The 17,675-nt window shown below is 34.4% G+C and overlaps 1 protein-coding gene across 2 annotated transcripts in view; it reads left to right on the plus strand.

Annotated features, from left to right (window-relative positions):
- Lgr1 (Leucine-rich repeat-containing G protein-coupled receptor 1) overlaps window positions 1–17,675 on the plus strand; it is a 32,446-nt gene that overhangs the window by 1,233 nt on the left and 13,538 nt on the right. The window contains exon 1 of one of the 2 annotated variants that reach the window (XM_053753833.1): window positions 6,786–7,082. The exons of the other annotated variant lie outside the window; for it this stretch is intronic. Coding sequence (XP_053609808.1) covers window positions 7,034–7,082 — 49 coding nt within the window. The 5' untranslated portion in view covers window positions 6,786–7,033. Of the gene's footprint in view, window positions 1–6,785; window positions 7,083–17,675 lie in introns of those variants that run through there. 2 annotated transcript variants of the gene reach the window in all.

The raw sequence follows: 17,675 nt of genomic DNA on the forward strand, positions 1-17,675 counted from the left end.
ATTCGACTGTGATTTGTGAGTCAACACTCCTTGGCAATGCTAATGTCTTTTCGATCACTATAGGTACGTGGGTAGATGTCCGTCCGCAATACATACATACGTATCTATATACCTGCTTTGGTATACAGTTGGATACTTAGTATCATATTAATTTTCTTGATAGATGTTTTGGTCTTGCGACATTGATCAAGACATCCGATGCCGAACGAACTTTGCCATCCAATATTTGTCGAGATGATTAGTTTCCCATTCTTTCGATTGCGTAATATCTTTCCTACGGATTCACTGGACGAGGGCAGTGTTTTGACAGCTCTTCTACAAGTTCTACAACAGACTCTCTCTTCACTTCTCTGCATGTTCCTGGTTACGTTCGGGGTTGTGAAACCGCGAAGCTATTCTGCTTTGATTTTACAACCGGCCGCCTGACTGACGTCAACCCTCCTTGGGAATGCTGTTGTTACCTATCAACTGCCTAGGCTGCGTGTCCCTTAGTCGCCTCGTACGACAACTGACTCTATGGCCTAATAGTCATCATGCCGTACTGCCACTCTGGAAAGCCCGCGTTTGATCCCCAGTCAGGTCAAATTCGTAGGTACTCTTTTTCTGATCTTGAAACAACACCTAATAAACATACATGACCTAGGTTTAGGTGTTATGTATTACGAGGCTAGTGTGTCAATCGAAAAGAAGAAAGATTATGCCGACTATATCGGCAAACATTTCGTCGAACATCGGCATTTGTCTGAAGTTTATTTTGAAGCGGTGGTGGTGTAATGGTTAAGACGCCTGTGGATCGAAAGGTCGAAAGGATGAGGTTCATTTCCTACTCGTGCCATGTGAGTTTGTATACCGAACTGACTCATAATATAGTAGTTTTCGTAGACCACCACTTGCCTCCGGTGAAGGAAAACATCATGAGGAAACCGGCACACTGGTTGACAGTTTAATTCCCTAGTGTGTATGCGACTACCTGCCACTAGATGGCGGTAAGCAGTCGTAAAAGTCATGTCAGATGCCTTTAGGCGACTTGAATAAAGTCTGACACCAGTGTTAGCAATAACACACTCGATTTGATGATAATGATTTGTCTGAGTTCGACGATAGTGTGTAGCCGGCATTAGGTAGTGGCTAAAAATTATTACATTTTCATAAAAATCGCCTAATTTTTATGAAAATGTAGTAGTAATTTTATGTAATAGTAAACCAGCAATGTGGCCCTGTTCATAGCTCACTAAATAACACACCTCTGGTAGGCATTAGGTATCACCAATGAGGAAAACCGAAACCACTTTAAGCAGACCAATAGAAAAAAAACTGAATTTATTCGTTGAAATACAGGTGTCTGTTTATTAACATAGCACATTTTTCGTGTCCGATTTTCCTCGTTTTCGTGTCGTTCCTCCTCATTAAAAACTGTAAAGTACATGGTACGAACAAACATACCTACTATATTTGTATATATTGTGCACAGCGGTGGGCGGCTAAGCGGATGGTCACGAATTGTACTTATGTGTTAAATATTGTACAAACTATAACAGCCTTCGTCGTGATTTGCAATAAATAACCTATGCTAACCTTTTTTTTTATAAAACTACATATCTACGCAGTTATCCAATCCCAACTAATATTAGGTTTGTTATGTGAATATTGCGTTGTTAGTATGAATTTTATTTACCGCAATGAAATACCAGCAATGTATACCGAATTCGCAAAAAGGCAATGTGGAGCAGGCAGGCATTAAAAACTACACTTTAACCCTATTCTTGTCAAGAAAATCACAATCCCAACTAATATTATAAATGCGAAAGTAAGTTTGTTTGTTACCTCTTCACGCATTAATTACCTGGACGATTGTTATGAAATTTGGTACCCGGGTAGAAAATAACCTGGAATAACACATAGGGTACTTTTTATCCCGAAATTCCCACGGAAGCGAAGTCACGGGGCGCAACTAGTAAGCAGTATTACTGAAACGACAAGACAAGAATCAAGAATCAAAATCATTTATTCGCACAAAATATGGCACAGAAAGATGTTAAAATTAAATAGTATAACATATTTTGCCAAACAATTGCATGCAAATGTAGGTACATAAATATCAATTAAACTCTAAAATTGTTAATTTGCAAGATTACATTATGTCAACAATAATAATTCATTTTATAATTTAATTTCAAATAAACACAATTTAATTTAGTCATTAGTAAAGTAAAAGTAGCACATTTAAAACATTAGTTGTCATATTTAAAATTTACTGTTGAAAAATTCCTGAATATTATTGAAACATTTGTCTACAAGCAAATCAAACTGTTTATTTTTAAAAGGCCCAAGATTTAGCTCCTTCATTGTATGGGGTAGCTTGTTGTATAACTGTATGCAGTTCCAAACAAAAGACCAATTCTTAAACCGGACTCAACAGTTAAATGAAAACATAATACAACTTCTTCATAGACGTACCTCATGGCTGAGGGTCGTGATCATTACCTGGAAAACACTATTAATGGAGTGGTTTGCCGTTGCCTTCTCCATTTCACATATAAGTTGATAATCAACCAGAATGCAGGTTTCCACACGATGTTTTCCTTCACCGGAAGCAAGTGGTGATCGATGAAAACTACTACACGTGAGTCAGATTGATATATAAACTCATGTGGCACGAGTACGTTCGAACCTAGAACTTTTCGGTTCACAGGCGGGGCTCTTAAACATTACACCCCCTACGGCATACAATACATACATGTATATATGTAAATTAGGTACTAATTAGGCCAGAGCATTTATGCAATGAAACTAGAATGCTGACTTCGTACTGCTAAATTAGATGTACCTAGGTACAGTCAACCGCACATCAACCTACCTCATAGCAAACTCACAGCTATTACCGCGCTATAGAGGTTCATGCAGTGTAACTTGATGTGCTGTTGAATACCCAACGTTCAGATAACCAGATACCAATGACCGTACGAAGTGGAGACGAAAAATTAGGAACAGAGATACCTGGCGGCTGAGGTAGAAAATCAGTGCATACTATATATATATTACTAGCTTTTGCACACAACATCGTATGTGAGTAAAAATCTGTTTCCCGTGGGAATTTCAGAAAATACCTTCTTAATGCTGCTCCCCTACACTGTCCTAGGAATCCACTATCATATATATATATATATAATTCTTGCATTACTGACTTACTGACAGACAACATACAGCCGAAACTACTGGGCGTGGAAATATATATACATATATATTGATATGTTTCATCTAAACATAAATTTACCGAATTCGATACGAATACGGAACAATGAATTCCGTCCGAAAAAAGTTTAATGACTCAAACACACATGAACCAATAAATTACGGTTTTTGGAATATAAAATCAGTTAACTATTCACTCTAACAATAGTGCTAGAAAATATGTTATTAAGTTATTTACAATGGATTAAGATATTACTATCCGGTACTTGTTAATAATCGATAGTAATATATATTTAAAAATGTGTGATAAAACATTAGGGATTACAAACTGAGCTCGGTAGGTAATCTTGAAAGTAATCTAATACATTATATAACAAAACTATGATTGTAAGTGATATCTGTCAAGTCATATGTAAGTACTGGCTTTATGTATGAATTTATTTCATCTATAAATACATACATATAATAAAACTGTAAGTGGGCTATGTATGTACATAGAATATATTAAAGAACAATAATTATGGGGCGTCTTTAGGGAGGCCAAAATAATGTTGTATAGAAAATTTGACGACCTCAGTGGCGCAGTGGTAAAGGTAAGCCTTTGAACCGAGAGGTCCCGGGTTCGATCCCCGGTCGGGTCATGATGGAAAATGATCTTTTTCTAATTGGCCCGGGTCTTGGATGTTTATCTATATATGTATGTAGGTATATGTTATAAAATATAGTATCGTTGAGTTAGTATTCCATAACACAAGTCTAGAACTTACTTTGGGGCTAGCTCAATCTGTGTGATTTGTCCTAATATATTTATTCAATTTTGTCCGTTTGTTTGTCTTTCTGTCTGTATGTCTGTGTAAACTACTGGATTGAAATTGGATGTGGTTTTCACAGTTATCAGCATCCAAATTGCTTTTTTGACCTAATAACTGCTAGTATAAATAAATTATTTGATTTACTCAGAGTTATATTATTTGATACTCAGAGTTAAGTAAATACTTCCAAAATTTTGCATTTCATTTCAATTTTCCATACGGTCTGTGGTTGGGATTGCCAACTGCTTTTTGTGATTTTGGGCAGATTTAGGTCACTGTGACCGAGCAGGTGTTCCCCATATGCCGGGCGAACGTGCCAAAATATCGCGTTATTTATTAATGTAATTGGAAATTTCCATAAATATAAGTTGTAAGTATCTTTCCCTCTCTAACATTTGGGTCTGTGACGCCCCAAAGCAGGTCAGCGTAAAAAAAAACTTTTTTTCTATGATTTCACAACCAACGTCATCCCGTTTTGGGAATGCTTTTATTGCATTTTAGCTGTGAAAGCTACATGTCCTCTAGTCGCCTCGTAAGACATTCAAGAGAGGATATGGGATGTTGTTATTTTAAGGTGCGTAAGAAAATACCTTGACTTGATGATATACTAAATAATACTCATTTTTATAATTCTCTTTGGTTTTTGTGGAAATATATCTATTTCCACAAAAACTATTAACTAACATATAAATATAACCGATGATATAAATATTACTCATTTTTATAATTCTCTTTGGTTTTTGTGGAAATAGATACTTAACTATGTTCATTCGTGGAACCGAAAAAAAAGCGTCAGCAGTGTGTGTATGTAGTTGTAGACTGAAACTTTATGATTAATGATGATGTATAAAAGCTACTGGTAAAAGCTGCGGGTGCAAGTAACCTTGCAGCTGTTTGTTTGAAATAAGCCTCAGAAAAATGGATCGAGTTGTCCGATAATAAAGATTTTTATGTTTTTTAATTTGTTTCTATAATGGTGAGCTCATGTAATCCGATGTTAATCTCGTAAAACAACGCCATACGACATACCCGCTGTTTGCTGTACAGCAATTAATCTCAGTCAGGACGTGACGTGATGTCCGCCATTGATTCTCGATTAGTTAGCACAAATATGCGCCGTAGTGAATTACACGTAAGTGCCTTTTGTTTTTAGTAAGTTATGGATTTATTATCATCACTACATATTATAAAACAAATGTGTATATGCTTAGATTTTTAAAACTACGCAACGATTTTAAGTATTAATATGTAATGTAAGGATTGTAAGCAAATACTGATATGACTATAGATCTCTGTTGACTGATAATAGATGATTTTATCATAAATCATAATGATTTTATCATTATACGTGATGTTGGCCAGATTTTTCTTCGGGAAATCCCAAAAATCCGAAACGAATGAAACTGAGCTCCGGCCAATAAATACCACAATCGATGATCCATAACATTAGACGTGTTCTAATGAAAAATTGCAATAAAATATCCTAAAATACTCATTCATATAAATCTAACACCATTTGGAATGTTTCCAAACTGGAATAACACTTGAATTGATTTGTAGTACCTACATAATATACCGTAGATTTTATTAGATATCCGCATGCTAACCGTCAAGCACGAACGGGATTTGTGATCGATAGGTTCGAACCTTAAGTGAGATGAACCTCGATGAGTCAGATCTCATATGGCACGAGTAAGATTTTATGAAATCACAACTATCACCTGTAGTAGTTTTCATAGACCCCCACATGCTTCCGGTGACGGAAAATATTGTGAGGAAACCTGTACATTGGTGGACAGTTTATTTCACTAGTACCTATGTATGCCACTATTTGTACTTGTAGTCGTAAAAGACAGATGCCTTTAGGAGACTTGAATAAAATCTGACACACATACGAACGATGTGTATGAGTGACTTCTCTCAAAGACTATTTTCCGCAGTAAAACCTCTTGCCTGGCTCTCTGGACTCTGCGTGCGGAGCCGCCGACGATGGTGTACGGCAGATTTGATTTTCTGTGTGATCTTACCGTAGTTTTCCACGCATGTAGACGTAAGACGGGTGGGTAACGCGAACGTAGCGATATGCAAAGGTATTTTCGGGTAGAGAAAAAAAAGCTGAACCTAAGTACACTTAACTAAATTATTTATTTTTGATTATGCCCTTTTGTTTGGTGGACTCGAAAAAACTATAGACACTCAATAAAAACCTTTAAAGGTAATCTTTGAGCCTACCTTCGAGTCTACGGTCCAATTCACATAAACAAATTATGTCTATAGCTTCGACCTTATAATTGACCTATGGCTAATTGAGTACAAGCTGAGGTATAAAAAAATATTCAGTCACTGAAGATCTTTAGTAAATAACCTGACCATTATTTACGGCTATACTGATTTTATGACCACCATAAAATGGAGTTCTATTTAATGACCATGAATAATAATTGAAATGCTGTAACTTTGTCATAAACATAGACAGCTGAATGTAATTATATTATGTAGACAACTAATAAACGAAAATAAGTGAACTACCAGTTTTTTTTATTAAGTTACCTTACTTATAATTAAACTTTGCCGATTCAAGTTGTATACTGTTTCCAGAAGCTAAAGTGAGAGGGCTCCTTCGTAGCCACATTCTTGTAATGGTAAAACCGTAAAAAAAAAATAACTGTGGATACAGATCCTGGCCATGGCCACTAACAAATTCGAAAAGAAAAATAATAAATACTGCGGGAAATAGTTTTGTACGGCGACGCACGCATTTATTTAGTCCTTCGCGTTCCTTAGAGCGTTTCGCACGTCTCACAATCACAACATCTTATCGATAACGCGCGGGAAAATCCAGTATTTTCGCGATTCATATTACATTCACATAAAAAAAAAATGTACCGAACCATTTCATAATTTTGATATGATTATTTTTAACTAATTTATGAGAAATTTGAGAACAATGTGAAGTGTGTTTTGATATTTTAGAAATGACTGATAATTAGTTGGGATATTGTAAATTCGTGCCTACGTCTGTGCTTACAATGTATTTTTGGAAGTTTCGAATTCTCGCTATCTACATATTTTTACTGGGTTAGTAAGAGTTTTGTTTGTAAAATTATAACAAAACGACTTCGATCGGTTTGATAATACTCTTATAATAATAATAACACTCTTACCCATAATTGAACACCATTGAACATTTTTTGAGTTTTAATCGCTAGTCAATTTAACTATATTAAAATATTTTCTCATAAGTTGTATAATAGATCAAATTATCCTCACACAGGATTATAAGGTTACAATAGTTGTAATCCTCATAGCAGAGGGTCCTGGCCATTATGTGGAGTGTAACACAAACAACCGGCCCTTTCGATCAGAAAGTCTAAGTGACTTCCTCGGTTTGCCATTACCTTCTCCATTTCACACACTAGCTGATAAATCATCGACTTACGTGCAATTTTCTTCACGATGTTTTCCTACACCGGAAGCAAGATACATAAGTACATGAATAAAATTTTTATAACTCATTTGGCACTAGGAGGATTCGAACCTGGGACTTTTTGGACCGCTTCAGCTTCAACAGATAGAGAATGTGGCGAGCGTAATAGATATTTTTGCACCAAGTCGGGACAGAATTTTTGATTATTTTATATCTTTTCCTTTTTCATTGGTGAGTTCATTAATTAAATAGAAAATATATAATTATATTTTTTCCTTATTCTTTTACGTGTCCACTTTTATTTGACTTAAATTATTAGTGGTTGTGGTGACTAAGACACCGAATTACCTTTATCTAATGTGTACATTGTGAAAAGCAAGAAATGATTTTAATTGAATTGAATTAGTCTCCTCATACGAGTAACGTAGCCGCACGATCGTAGTCACAGTCTTATTATTAAAAAAAAAATAAGTGTTTCAATATATATATTTTTTTATATATGGAATTCTTTTATATTGCTAACTTAAAAGTCCTTCAAAGCGAACCGTGTATTTCCTCCAGTAGCCGCCATTATCGTGGCAACATGAAAATTTCAAGAGCAAACGACCGCGGCGTGACTGACAGATTAACTTGCTGATAACCGACAGTACAAAGAGACCGCTCTTATTACCGTGATAATCATAATAAATGTCTAGGTCTGCGGTGACAACATGCGATATTAGATCTTTCTCTTTTTCGCTCACCCCCGCATGTTCATAATTCATTTATTTCCTAACATGTTATATACATGCTTAAGGATTACTAAATATTTGTGCAGTAAAACATGTACAATCAAAATTAACAAAGGAATAACGAGAAACAATGATTTTTTTTGTTCAAGGTTTGTTTACCTTTTGTCTCAGTCCAAGATGAATAGGGTATAGGTAAATTTCTCCATGTCACTGTTACACTTTTGTCGTAGCAACTGCGTAGGCGCGCGTATGTCGCGTAGCTTTTAAGAGTCTGTAGCAAAAATCGTAGCACATTCGTAGCTGTTCGTAGACCTACTATTACGCAAAATTTGTTTACAATTATTTTCTGATTTTCATAATATTTTGTCAGGAGTTGACCCTGGGCGCACCACCGGGTAATGCTTATCATAATAGTGCATTGTCAAGGGAACATAAGTGTTCGAAATGCGACTAGCCATTGCAAGTTCCTTATAAAACTTGTGTATATGAAAGACTAGGCGTCGCCACGGGGTTCCCATGGGATTTTCGATTTATAAAAAGTACCCTATGTGTTATTAAAGTTTATACCTTTTGCCTTCTGTACCGAATTTCATAACAATCGGTCCAGTAGATTTTGCGTGAAAGAGTTACAAATATACATACACACATCCTCACAAACTTTCGCATTTACAATATTAGTAGGATATTAGTTTATGAGCAAGTTTGCAATATGCCTACAAGCAACTCGAGTCCAAATCACACTTGAGCGTTGTATTAATTGTAGTTATAAGTTGGATCAAACATGAAAAAAATTCAAATATATTCCGCTCGACGTCGCAATGAAATTCAACATTTCCTTGTAATAAATTGTATTGTATGTCTAAATCAGCGGGAGGCAAATTGCATGATCCGTACGCCTCGTATTGTGTGACATACGGTTGTGTTATGTTCGTATGATACTACCGTTCGCCCGCGCCACCTGCCATCAAGGGCCTTTGCCGGGCCGCAATGTTGCGAAAATCTAGCAGCATTGCTAATTTTTACAACAATTTTGATGCTATGATTAAAATACCTTTTCTCTTTGGTATTAGTATATCTCGAACAAGTTTTATAAATATAACTAGCTTACTGACATTCTAATATAATAATAAAAATAATTCTGCTATAGTAATCTATAATTAATAATAATAGTATCACACGATCATAAAATATAATAAAAGTCCTGTTTAAATCTCCTACGAGTCTCCTACGCTTTTACTAATAGAGGAGAAGATAATTACATTTTTTTACATTTAATTTTGTTTTTAAACATAGATTTAAACATTATGATTTAAGATTATGTATATATAAGCCTAAATATGGTTGGCCATATTTAGGTTTATATTTACATAATACGCAAAACATTGCACCGGTGCCTATCCGGGGCGGGTCGCTAGTTATATATAAAGCAACATTCCTACTCGGATGTTACAGCAACCGTTGCTAATTGCTGTATATAAATGATTATAATATGCTATTGTTTCGGAATAGTGGAAATTTATTAGCTATTGCAAACTCATTTTGAAGTTACTTCTTAACAAACTTGTATTTTAATACATCTGTGCTTGTGTTATAATTAATTAAATGTAATTTTTTTTTTCAGACAATGACAGGGTATAAAATTAAATGCATACAAGTATTTTTATAATCCAAAATATGTTTAACAAATATTTTTTTTACACGCAAGCGCACGCTTATATCATTGAGTCTGAAAGAGGCACGCGGAACACTACGCTGCCAGTCGTAAAGATATACAGTATCACATCTGTATCCCTTAACAGGGCCAGGAGTTACGAAACTCGAAGACCATTTAGCCGTTTGGTGGTCTGGTGGAACTGAGATGCAATATTGGTAGGTCGTTAGCCTATGGCCCACAGAAGTCAATCGACATAGAAGAAACTGTTTGTACTTCGTGCCAAATTCACGGGGCGCGCAGCCTATGTCTCCCATCATTAAAATATATTCGTGACGTCATAGTACCTACGAAAAATGTTACACGATCGATTCCCGTATACATTGACGGACATTTGACATCTATCTAGATAAAGTTCTGCAAACCTACATTTGTTACTGCTGTGAAGTTTGTTGCGCCGCTTCTTCTTCATCTCCGCTTTGGAAGTCGGTTTTTCTGACATCAATAAGTGATGTACCTATATCATTCTAAATTGAATAAATAATTTTGAATTTGAATTTTCACTATAAATGTGCTATGAACACAAAATGTTTGGCAACCCCTTGGTGCGTCATCGTAATAAGCCGGATAATCGGCGCATCTATATCATATGATTATGCATTGACTATAATTCGCATAACGATGATTGGCGCAACATGGCAATAGGCAATTTTTAGTCAAATCAGTGGGCGAAGTGCGATTTTGTATTTCACAATAAGACGCAACGAACCAATCAAATTGCGCCATTGTGACGCAACGACAACCACACCTGAAGAGAAGTGAAATGCATACCCGAACTTCGCCCACAGATTCTATTTTCTAATGTCAAAAACAAAAATTTATATGGGAGGTTGTATTGACCTAAAACATTTCTATAATAGACCTTGATCGGAACAAGAATAATAATAAATCGCGTAATTAAGAAAACTGATCTAATCAAGTGACATTTAATTATCGTGTTTCGTATATTTAAATATGCATATTAATTTTTATCCAGTTAGTCTAAAAATTGGCTCATCATTATCATCATAAATAGCCACATCTTAATGCGCCAACCACTTGGACCTTAGGGTGGTCAAAACTCTTGATCAGTAGCCTCAATAGTAGTTCTCATTACCTGCATTTTTGTGACTACTATCCCCTCAAATAACATTATATCAAATAGTGATTCTGTCATTACCAATACGCACACCTACGTCAATATTCCAAGATGTTTTCTTTTTATCGGCTCCCTTTTATCTAAAGCCTTTTCATATTAGTTTTGTCATTGGCAGAAGGTTGGCGGAACAGAGTTTAATTTTATTTATGTTTTAGCTATAGTATTATGGTTTAAAATATTTAAAAGATAAATTAAACATTCGTAACAAAAGTATACCTAAGTTTTTAAAATATTGTGTGTCGTAGTTTCGTATAGGAATATATAAAATGTACTTATCAATTCCTCAAAATTTCCATACATCAAATATACAATAGGAGTGAATTTGCAGTTAATTTGGATAGAACATATTGCAAAAAGACGGGATCACGCATCAAATATACAATAGGAGTGAATTTGCAGTTAATTTGGATAGAACATATTGCAAAAAGACGGGATCACGCATCAAATATACAATAGGAGTGAATTTGCAGTTAATTTGGATAGAACATATTGCAAAAAGACGGGATCACGCATCAATCAAATATACCAATCACGCTGAAAAGTGAATTTGCAGTTAATTTGGATAGATGTTGATGTGCTATTGGCTGTACATTTAACATGATTTAATTCGATCACTGCGCGCGCCTTTTGTCCTAATTAAAAGCGCCTTTTCGCAGGTTCCGGTTACACACTTCCGTCTCTTTACACAAAAATAATAGGATATTGTATATGTTCATGTATTTTTCTTGTATTAATTTTATTTTATGTACTTATTTTCGTGCAATAAAGTTATTGCTTTACAACAATGGATTATGTTTAATGCCGGCTCCACACTGTCGTCGAACAGTTTACCAAACTTTGGCAGATTCGGTATACATTGCTGGTATTTCATTGCGGTAAATGAAAACACTCACACTAACTACGCAATGTTCACGCATTCGCGTCAACATGTCTTAGTTCTGCGAAAGCCGACATAATATTTCATGTAGTACAAATACGTCTACATATAAAAAATCTCAATATAAAAATAATTCTTCGTTCCAATGAAACTACTGGAAATTATACACTTAGTGACGTGTACACTTTCTAATTTTTTTCTCGTTTTGATATTTTTATAGTTTTAATCTTTCGTATTTCTCCTTATCTGATATCATATGCCTCTATATTTGTCAGTCAAGGTTGCCAAGTTGACGTACACCCAGTTCGAAGAATAGATAAAGAGGTAAGGGTTCGTGAGTTTGTATATATTTGAGGCGGATAATCTCAGAAACTACCGAACCGATCAAAAATTCTTTCAACATTATCTAATATTGCTATATAGGCTATATTTTATCTCAAAATTCCCACGGGAGCGAAGCCCCGGGCAACATCTGGTGTGTTATGATTTTTCGGATCGTTATATACCTGAGGGCGAAGTACGGGTTTGCACAACACTTCTCACTATCGAGTCGATTCGCAGTGAGATGCAGCTAACCACAGTTCGCCATTGTGACGCAACAACAATCACACAGTAATGTGATTGGTTATCTGCATCTCACTGCGAATCGACTTGAAAGTTAGATGCAAATAGCAGTGTCTCCAAGCCATGGAATTAGTAGGTACTCCGTCGAACTACTTACTAAATCACATACACATACTCACACTCAATTCCGATTGTCAATTTTAAACAATATGCTTTTATGTGCAACTCATGCACCATGGTTGGGTGTAACCTGCAGAGAACAAAAACTTGACGTGACAATTCTAATTTTGTAACGTTAATTATACAATAATAATAATAATAATAATAAAATTTATTTGCAGGCAAAACACGGTAAATATTGGTTACAAGTTGCGACAAGAGTTTGTCTAATATAAGTTGTACAGGCGTGTTGCGCCAACAGTTGGCATGCAAATATTCAATTTCATAAATTACAATTTATGTTAGTTACATGCAGAATTTTTAACAAATAAATAATTTAAACATATAAATTAAGAAATTATTGAAATTTTATATAATAATGTCAATTATAATTTTTGAGGGCGCTGTATGTCAAAGTCAAAATTTAAATGCAAGAAATTCATTAATATCATAAAAGCAGTTAGTGACCAACAATGTATGAAGCTGTTTTTTAAACTTTGTCAATGGCAGGGATTTCAAACTTTCTGGCAGATGGTTATAAAGTTTTATTGCCATATTGTAACTGTTCGCTTGAAACAATTTAGTGGTATGCGATAGTGTAGCCAGGCGATTCGGGTATCTAAGTGAAGAAGGATATGGTAGTTTACAAAATTTCTGTATGTTGCACTTTACATATAAGGTTTTGCAAAAAAAACTAGCTAAAATAAAAATAATTTCAAAAGTAATTTCCATGAATTTACCCGATCCAATGTAAGGCAGATTTTTTAATTCCAAACTCGCTTACGCCCGCGTAAATTTCTGAGAACAGTTATTTTTCCGGGATGATCCTATGTCCTTCTCTATACTTCAAACTACACTTATGCAAAATATCAAGAATTGGTTGAGTAGATAGAGCGTGAATAGGTAACAAATAAACAAACTTATTTTCGCATTTATAATATTGGTTAAGATTATATAAGACAAAAAAAGACACGAAAAAAAAAGCTAAGTCATCGATGTATATATATTATTCATAGATAATATATCTGAACTAAATAACATAATTTTATTTATGTAGTATTTAGTAGGTATTACTCCATAAAAAGCAGAATTTGAAAAGCAATATCAACTTCTCATGAATTTTATTTCCCATAAAGCTGTTAGTTTAACACCCAAAAATCAATAGACACATAACAATGTTGATTTTTGCGGTGAGCATAAATGTCTTCGTAAATTATAAACGACTGTTTGAAGACTGCCCGTTTTACGACTGCTGTACAATATACATAAACTAAATGGTTTGGTGTACATCTAACTAGCTTTTAGGGTTCAATAATGGATGTTCAAAAACGGTAGGGATTGAAAATTTAACGATATTTGAAGACTATTTCTTTTTAAATACGTTAATCTTTTAAATTTGGTTTTAGTTTGAAATTTATTCAATTAAAAATTTTAATGTTCTTGCATAAAAAAACGTACAACAAATAAATACACTTAATTAAACCATAGAACGAATGGCGGGATCCGCCCTAGATAGGTCCACTTTATATTCTCTCGTGGTGTCGTACTATGCGACTAAGGGATATTATGCCTTAACTCTCCAAGAGGGTTGACGTGAGGTAGTATAAAATTTTATCCAAATCTACAAGTAATATGGCACGTATGTTCGAAGCGGATTCTAAGCTCTGACGCATTATTACTGATGAATGCATTATGGACAGATGAAAAATACATGCAATGTACTTATTTTATTTAAAAAAAAAACTGTGTACCGAACCTTACAATTAATCCGATTCGCGCTTGGTGTTTCAAAAGTCTAACGATCGACCGGCACACAGTAAAATGTATATAGAATACTGAGATGTTTAAATTGACTTAATGTCTATTTGAATAAAAAATAATTCCTTTGTTTAAGGAAAATTCGTATTATTTATTAGAAATAAACATTTTGTTTGTAAAAAATATTGCGAAGTATAAACATACAGCATGTAAATAATAAAATTAAAGTAAAATATTACAAACAAAAGTAAAGCATACTTTAAGCTAAAGTATACTTTGTCTCTATCGCACTTTACAAAATTTGGCAATGACAGAACGAGACAAATATACTTTAGCCTGTGCTTTAGCTTACTGTATGATATAAATAAGAAAATTAAAATTGTCATCATCATTAGACGGTAATGGCGGCAGATTTCTCGGCACGTCTTCAAAGGGCAATAAATTGTCTGACCCGCTTTTATACTGAAATTGTACGTTAATCTTTATCATTTCTCATTTATTTTTTTATTATAAAGTGAGAAATTTGGAATAGATGTAATTAAAGTAAAGACTCGAGGTCAAACATAGTTAACCGAAGACGAAACAGAAATACTAAACAAATGATTATTATGGTTCGTGTCCATGTTTGGTTATTTGATCAACGTATCATATTTTACGAGTCAATTACTTGAATTACACATCATAGATTGCCGACGGCAATGACAGAGTCACGTGTGTTTGTTTCATTTTATTGGCACTACTCGTTAAGCTTTATTTTTTTTACCTAATAAGAGTTACGACTGCTTAATCTTCGCCATTTATTTATTTATATCGATAAATAAATTTAGTCCGTCTCTTTCTCTCATGAATTTCCATATGCATGTCCTTGGTTTCATCCGGGCGAAGTCCGGAATTAGCGTAAAAATAATCTGACATTTCTGAAGATTCGACTGTGTATCACAACCGATCGCCGCTTGACTTCAATCCTCATAGGGAATGCTGTTGATGCCAGCTTTGTGCCCATTAGTCTTAGTCGCCTCGTACGAATCTATGAGTGAACATGTACTGGTCGTATTTTAAGGAGGAATCACACGCCTTTAATAGTCTGTCCTGTTTAATTGATTTTATTTTGTGTTATGAGAAGAATGTTCTCGAAAGGAGAAAAATGAAACTAAATATAAAGTTATAAAGTGTTGTATAGGCTATACCCTCAATAGTTTTACGCCGGTTACACACTGTCGCCGAACTCAGAGAAATGCCGACCCGAATTCACGAACAATGCGCATTTTGTTTGAGAGCTTTTATTTATCGCAATGAAATACCAGCAATGTATGCTGGATCCGCCAAAGTTCGGCAAACTGCCGCCATTAGGTATCAATGTTGTTTACATTAATTACGTTACGTAACCAAATCCGAATAACCAAGCTATGCTAATCCAACAAATTACTTATACAAATACAATGCTAAAATATATCGTAATTACGTAATCACAAATTGATCTGGTTCTAAATGATTTGCAATTATAATTCGCCCGTATGATTTTTCAATTCTCTGACCTTGGCAACTACCTTATTATCTCCGCATATTCCTGGTTTCGTTCGGGGTTGTGACGCCGCAAAGCCTGGGGTCAGCGTAAAACAATAACTTTAAAATATTGAAAATTCGCCTGTGATTTTGAAACTGGCCGCCTGCCTAACCTCTAACTTTCTTGGGAATGCTATCTGCTGCCTAGTCTATGTGTCCTTAATCGCCTCGTACGACATCCACGGGAGGATATGGAGAGATATTTTAGGGGGAGCCACACGTCACATAATGCACCTGTCTATACTTATGCGAAATTTTAAAAATATTTGCAAGAATAATTTTCGAATTAAACAACATTAGTAGAGTTTTCAACTAAAAAGAAAGTAGAGGAGTATGTCTGTATGTCTTTATTGTATTGTATCTTACAAATGAATGCACTTGAAACCGTCTCACACTTGACCGAGTTTTCTTTTTCATACATGTATATAAGCACAGACTATTCCACAATATGTATTCGAGTGGAGATAACAGATACTCGTGCAACAAGTATTTTATTTAGGTACAATATTTCAGATTTAATTTTTAGGGCAGATTATTTTATTTATTCATGTAAAATACATCGGTATATATAATACGTATACTATACAGTATTTAGTAAGACACAATATCTATTTAAAAATAATATTTTTTTCCTATGTTGACTAACATTCATCAATCACATGAACGTAAACAATTTCTGACTAACATCATACAACAATTATTCTATTGTGGCTCGTGGCTAATGGAAATCCCTATACTAGTCTCTGCCCCGGCCATGGGAAATAGGCGTGGTAACAATAAAATAAATAAATAAAAATATATTAGGACAAATCACACAGATTGAGGTAGCCCTAAAGTAAGTTTGAGACTTGTGTTATGGGATGCTAACTCAACGATACTATATTTTATAACAAATACATATATAGATAAACATCCCAGACCCGGGCCGATCAGAAAAAGATCATTTTCCATCATGACCCGATCGGGGATCGAACCCAGGACCTCTCGGTTCAGAGGCAAGCACTTTCCCACTGCGCCACTGAGGTCGTCAAAATGTGTGTGTGTTATGTGGCAAAAACTTCTGTGTTTGTACATGAATTGAAGTTTCAATCTCATCTAATTCCCAACTAATCCTACTAATATTATAAATGTGAAAGTTTGTGAGGATGTATGTATGTATGTTTGTTTGTTTGTTTGTTTGTTTGTTTGTTTGTTTGTTTGTTTGTTTGTTTGTTTGTTTGTTTGTTTGTTTGTTTGTTTGTTTGTTTGTTTGTTTGTTTGTTTGTTTGTTTGTTTGTTTGTTTGTTTGTTTGTTTGTTTGTTTGTTTGTTTGTTTGTTTGTTTGTTTGTTTGTTTGTTTGTTTGTTTGTTTGTTTGTTTGTTTGTTTGTTTGTTTGTTTGTTTGTTTGTTTGTTTGTTTGTTTGTTTGTTTGTTTGTTTGTTTGTTTGTTTGTTTGTTTGTTTGTTTGTTTGTTTGTTTGTTTGTTTGTTTGTTTGTTTGTTTGTTTGTTTGTTTGTTTGTTTGTTTGTTTGTTTGTTTGTTTGTTTGTTTGTTTGTTTGTTTGTTTGTTTGTTTGTTTGTTTGTTTGTTTGTTTGTTTGTTTGTTTGTTTGTTTGTTTGTTTGTTTGTTTGTTTGTTTGTTTGTTTGTTTGTTTGTTTGTTTGTTTGTTTGTTTGTTTGTTTGTTTGTTTGTTTGTTTGTTTGTTTGTTTGTTTGTTTGTTTGTTTGTTTGTTTGTTTGTTTGTTTGTTTGTTTGTTTGTTT

The sequence above is a fragment of the Plodia interpunctella genome, chromosome 13 (genome assembly GCF_027563975.2).
Source record: "Plodia interpunctella isolate USDA-ARS_2022_Savannah chromosome 13, ilPloInte3.2, whole genome shotgun sequence".
In the NCBI taxonomy this organism is placed as follows: Eukaryota; Metazoa; Arthropoda; class Insecta; order Lepidoptera; family Pyralidae; genus Plodia; species Plodia interpunctella.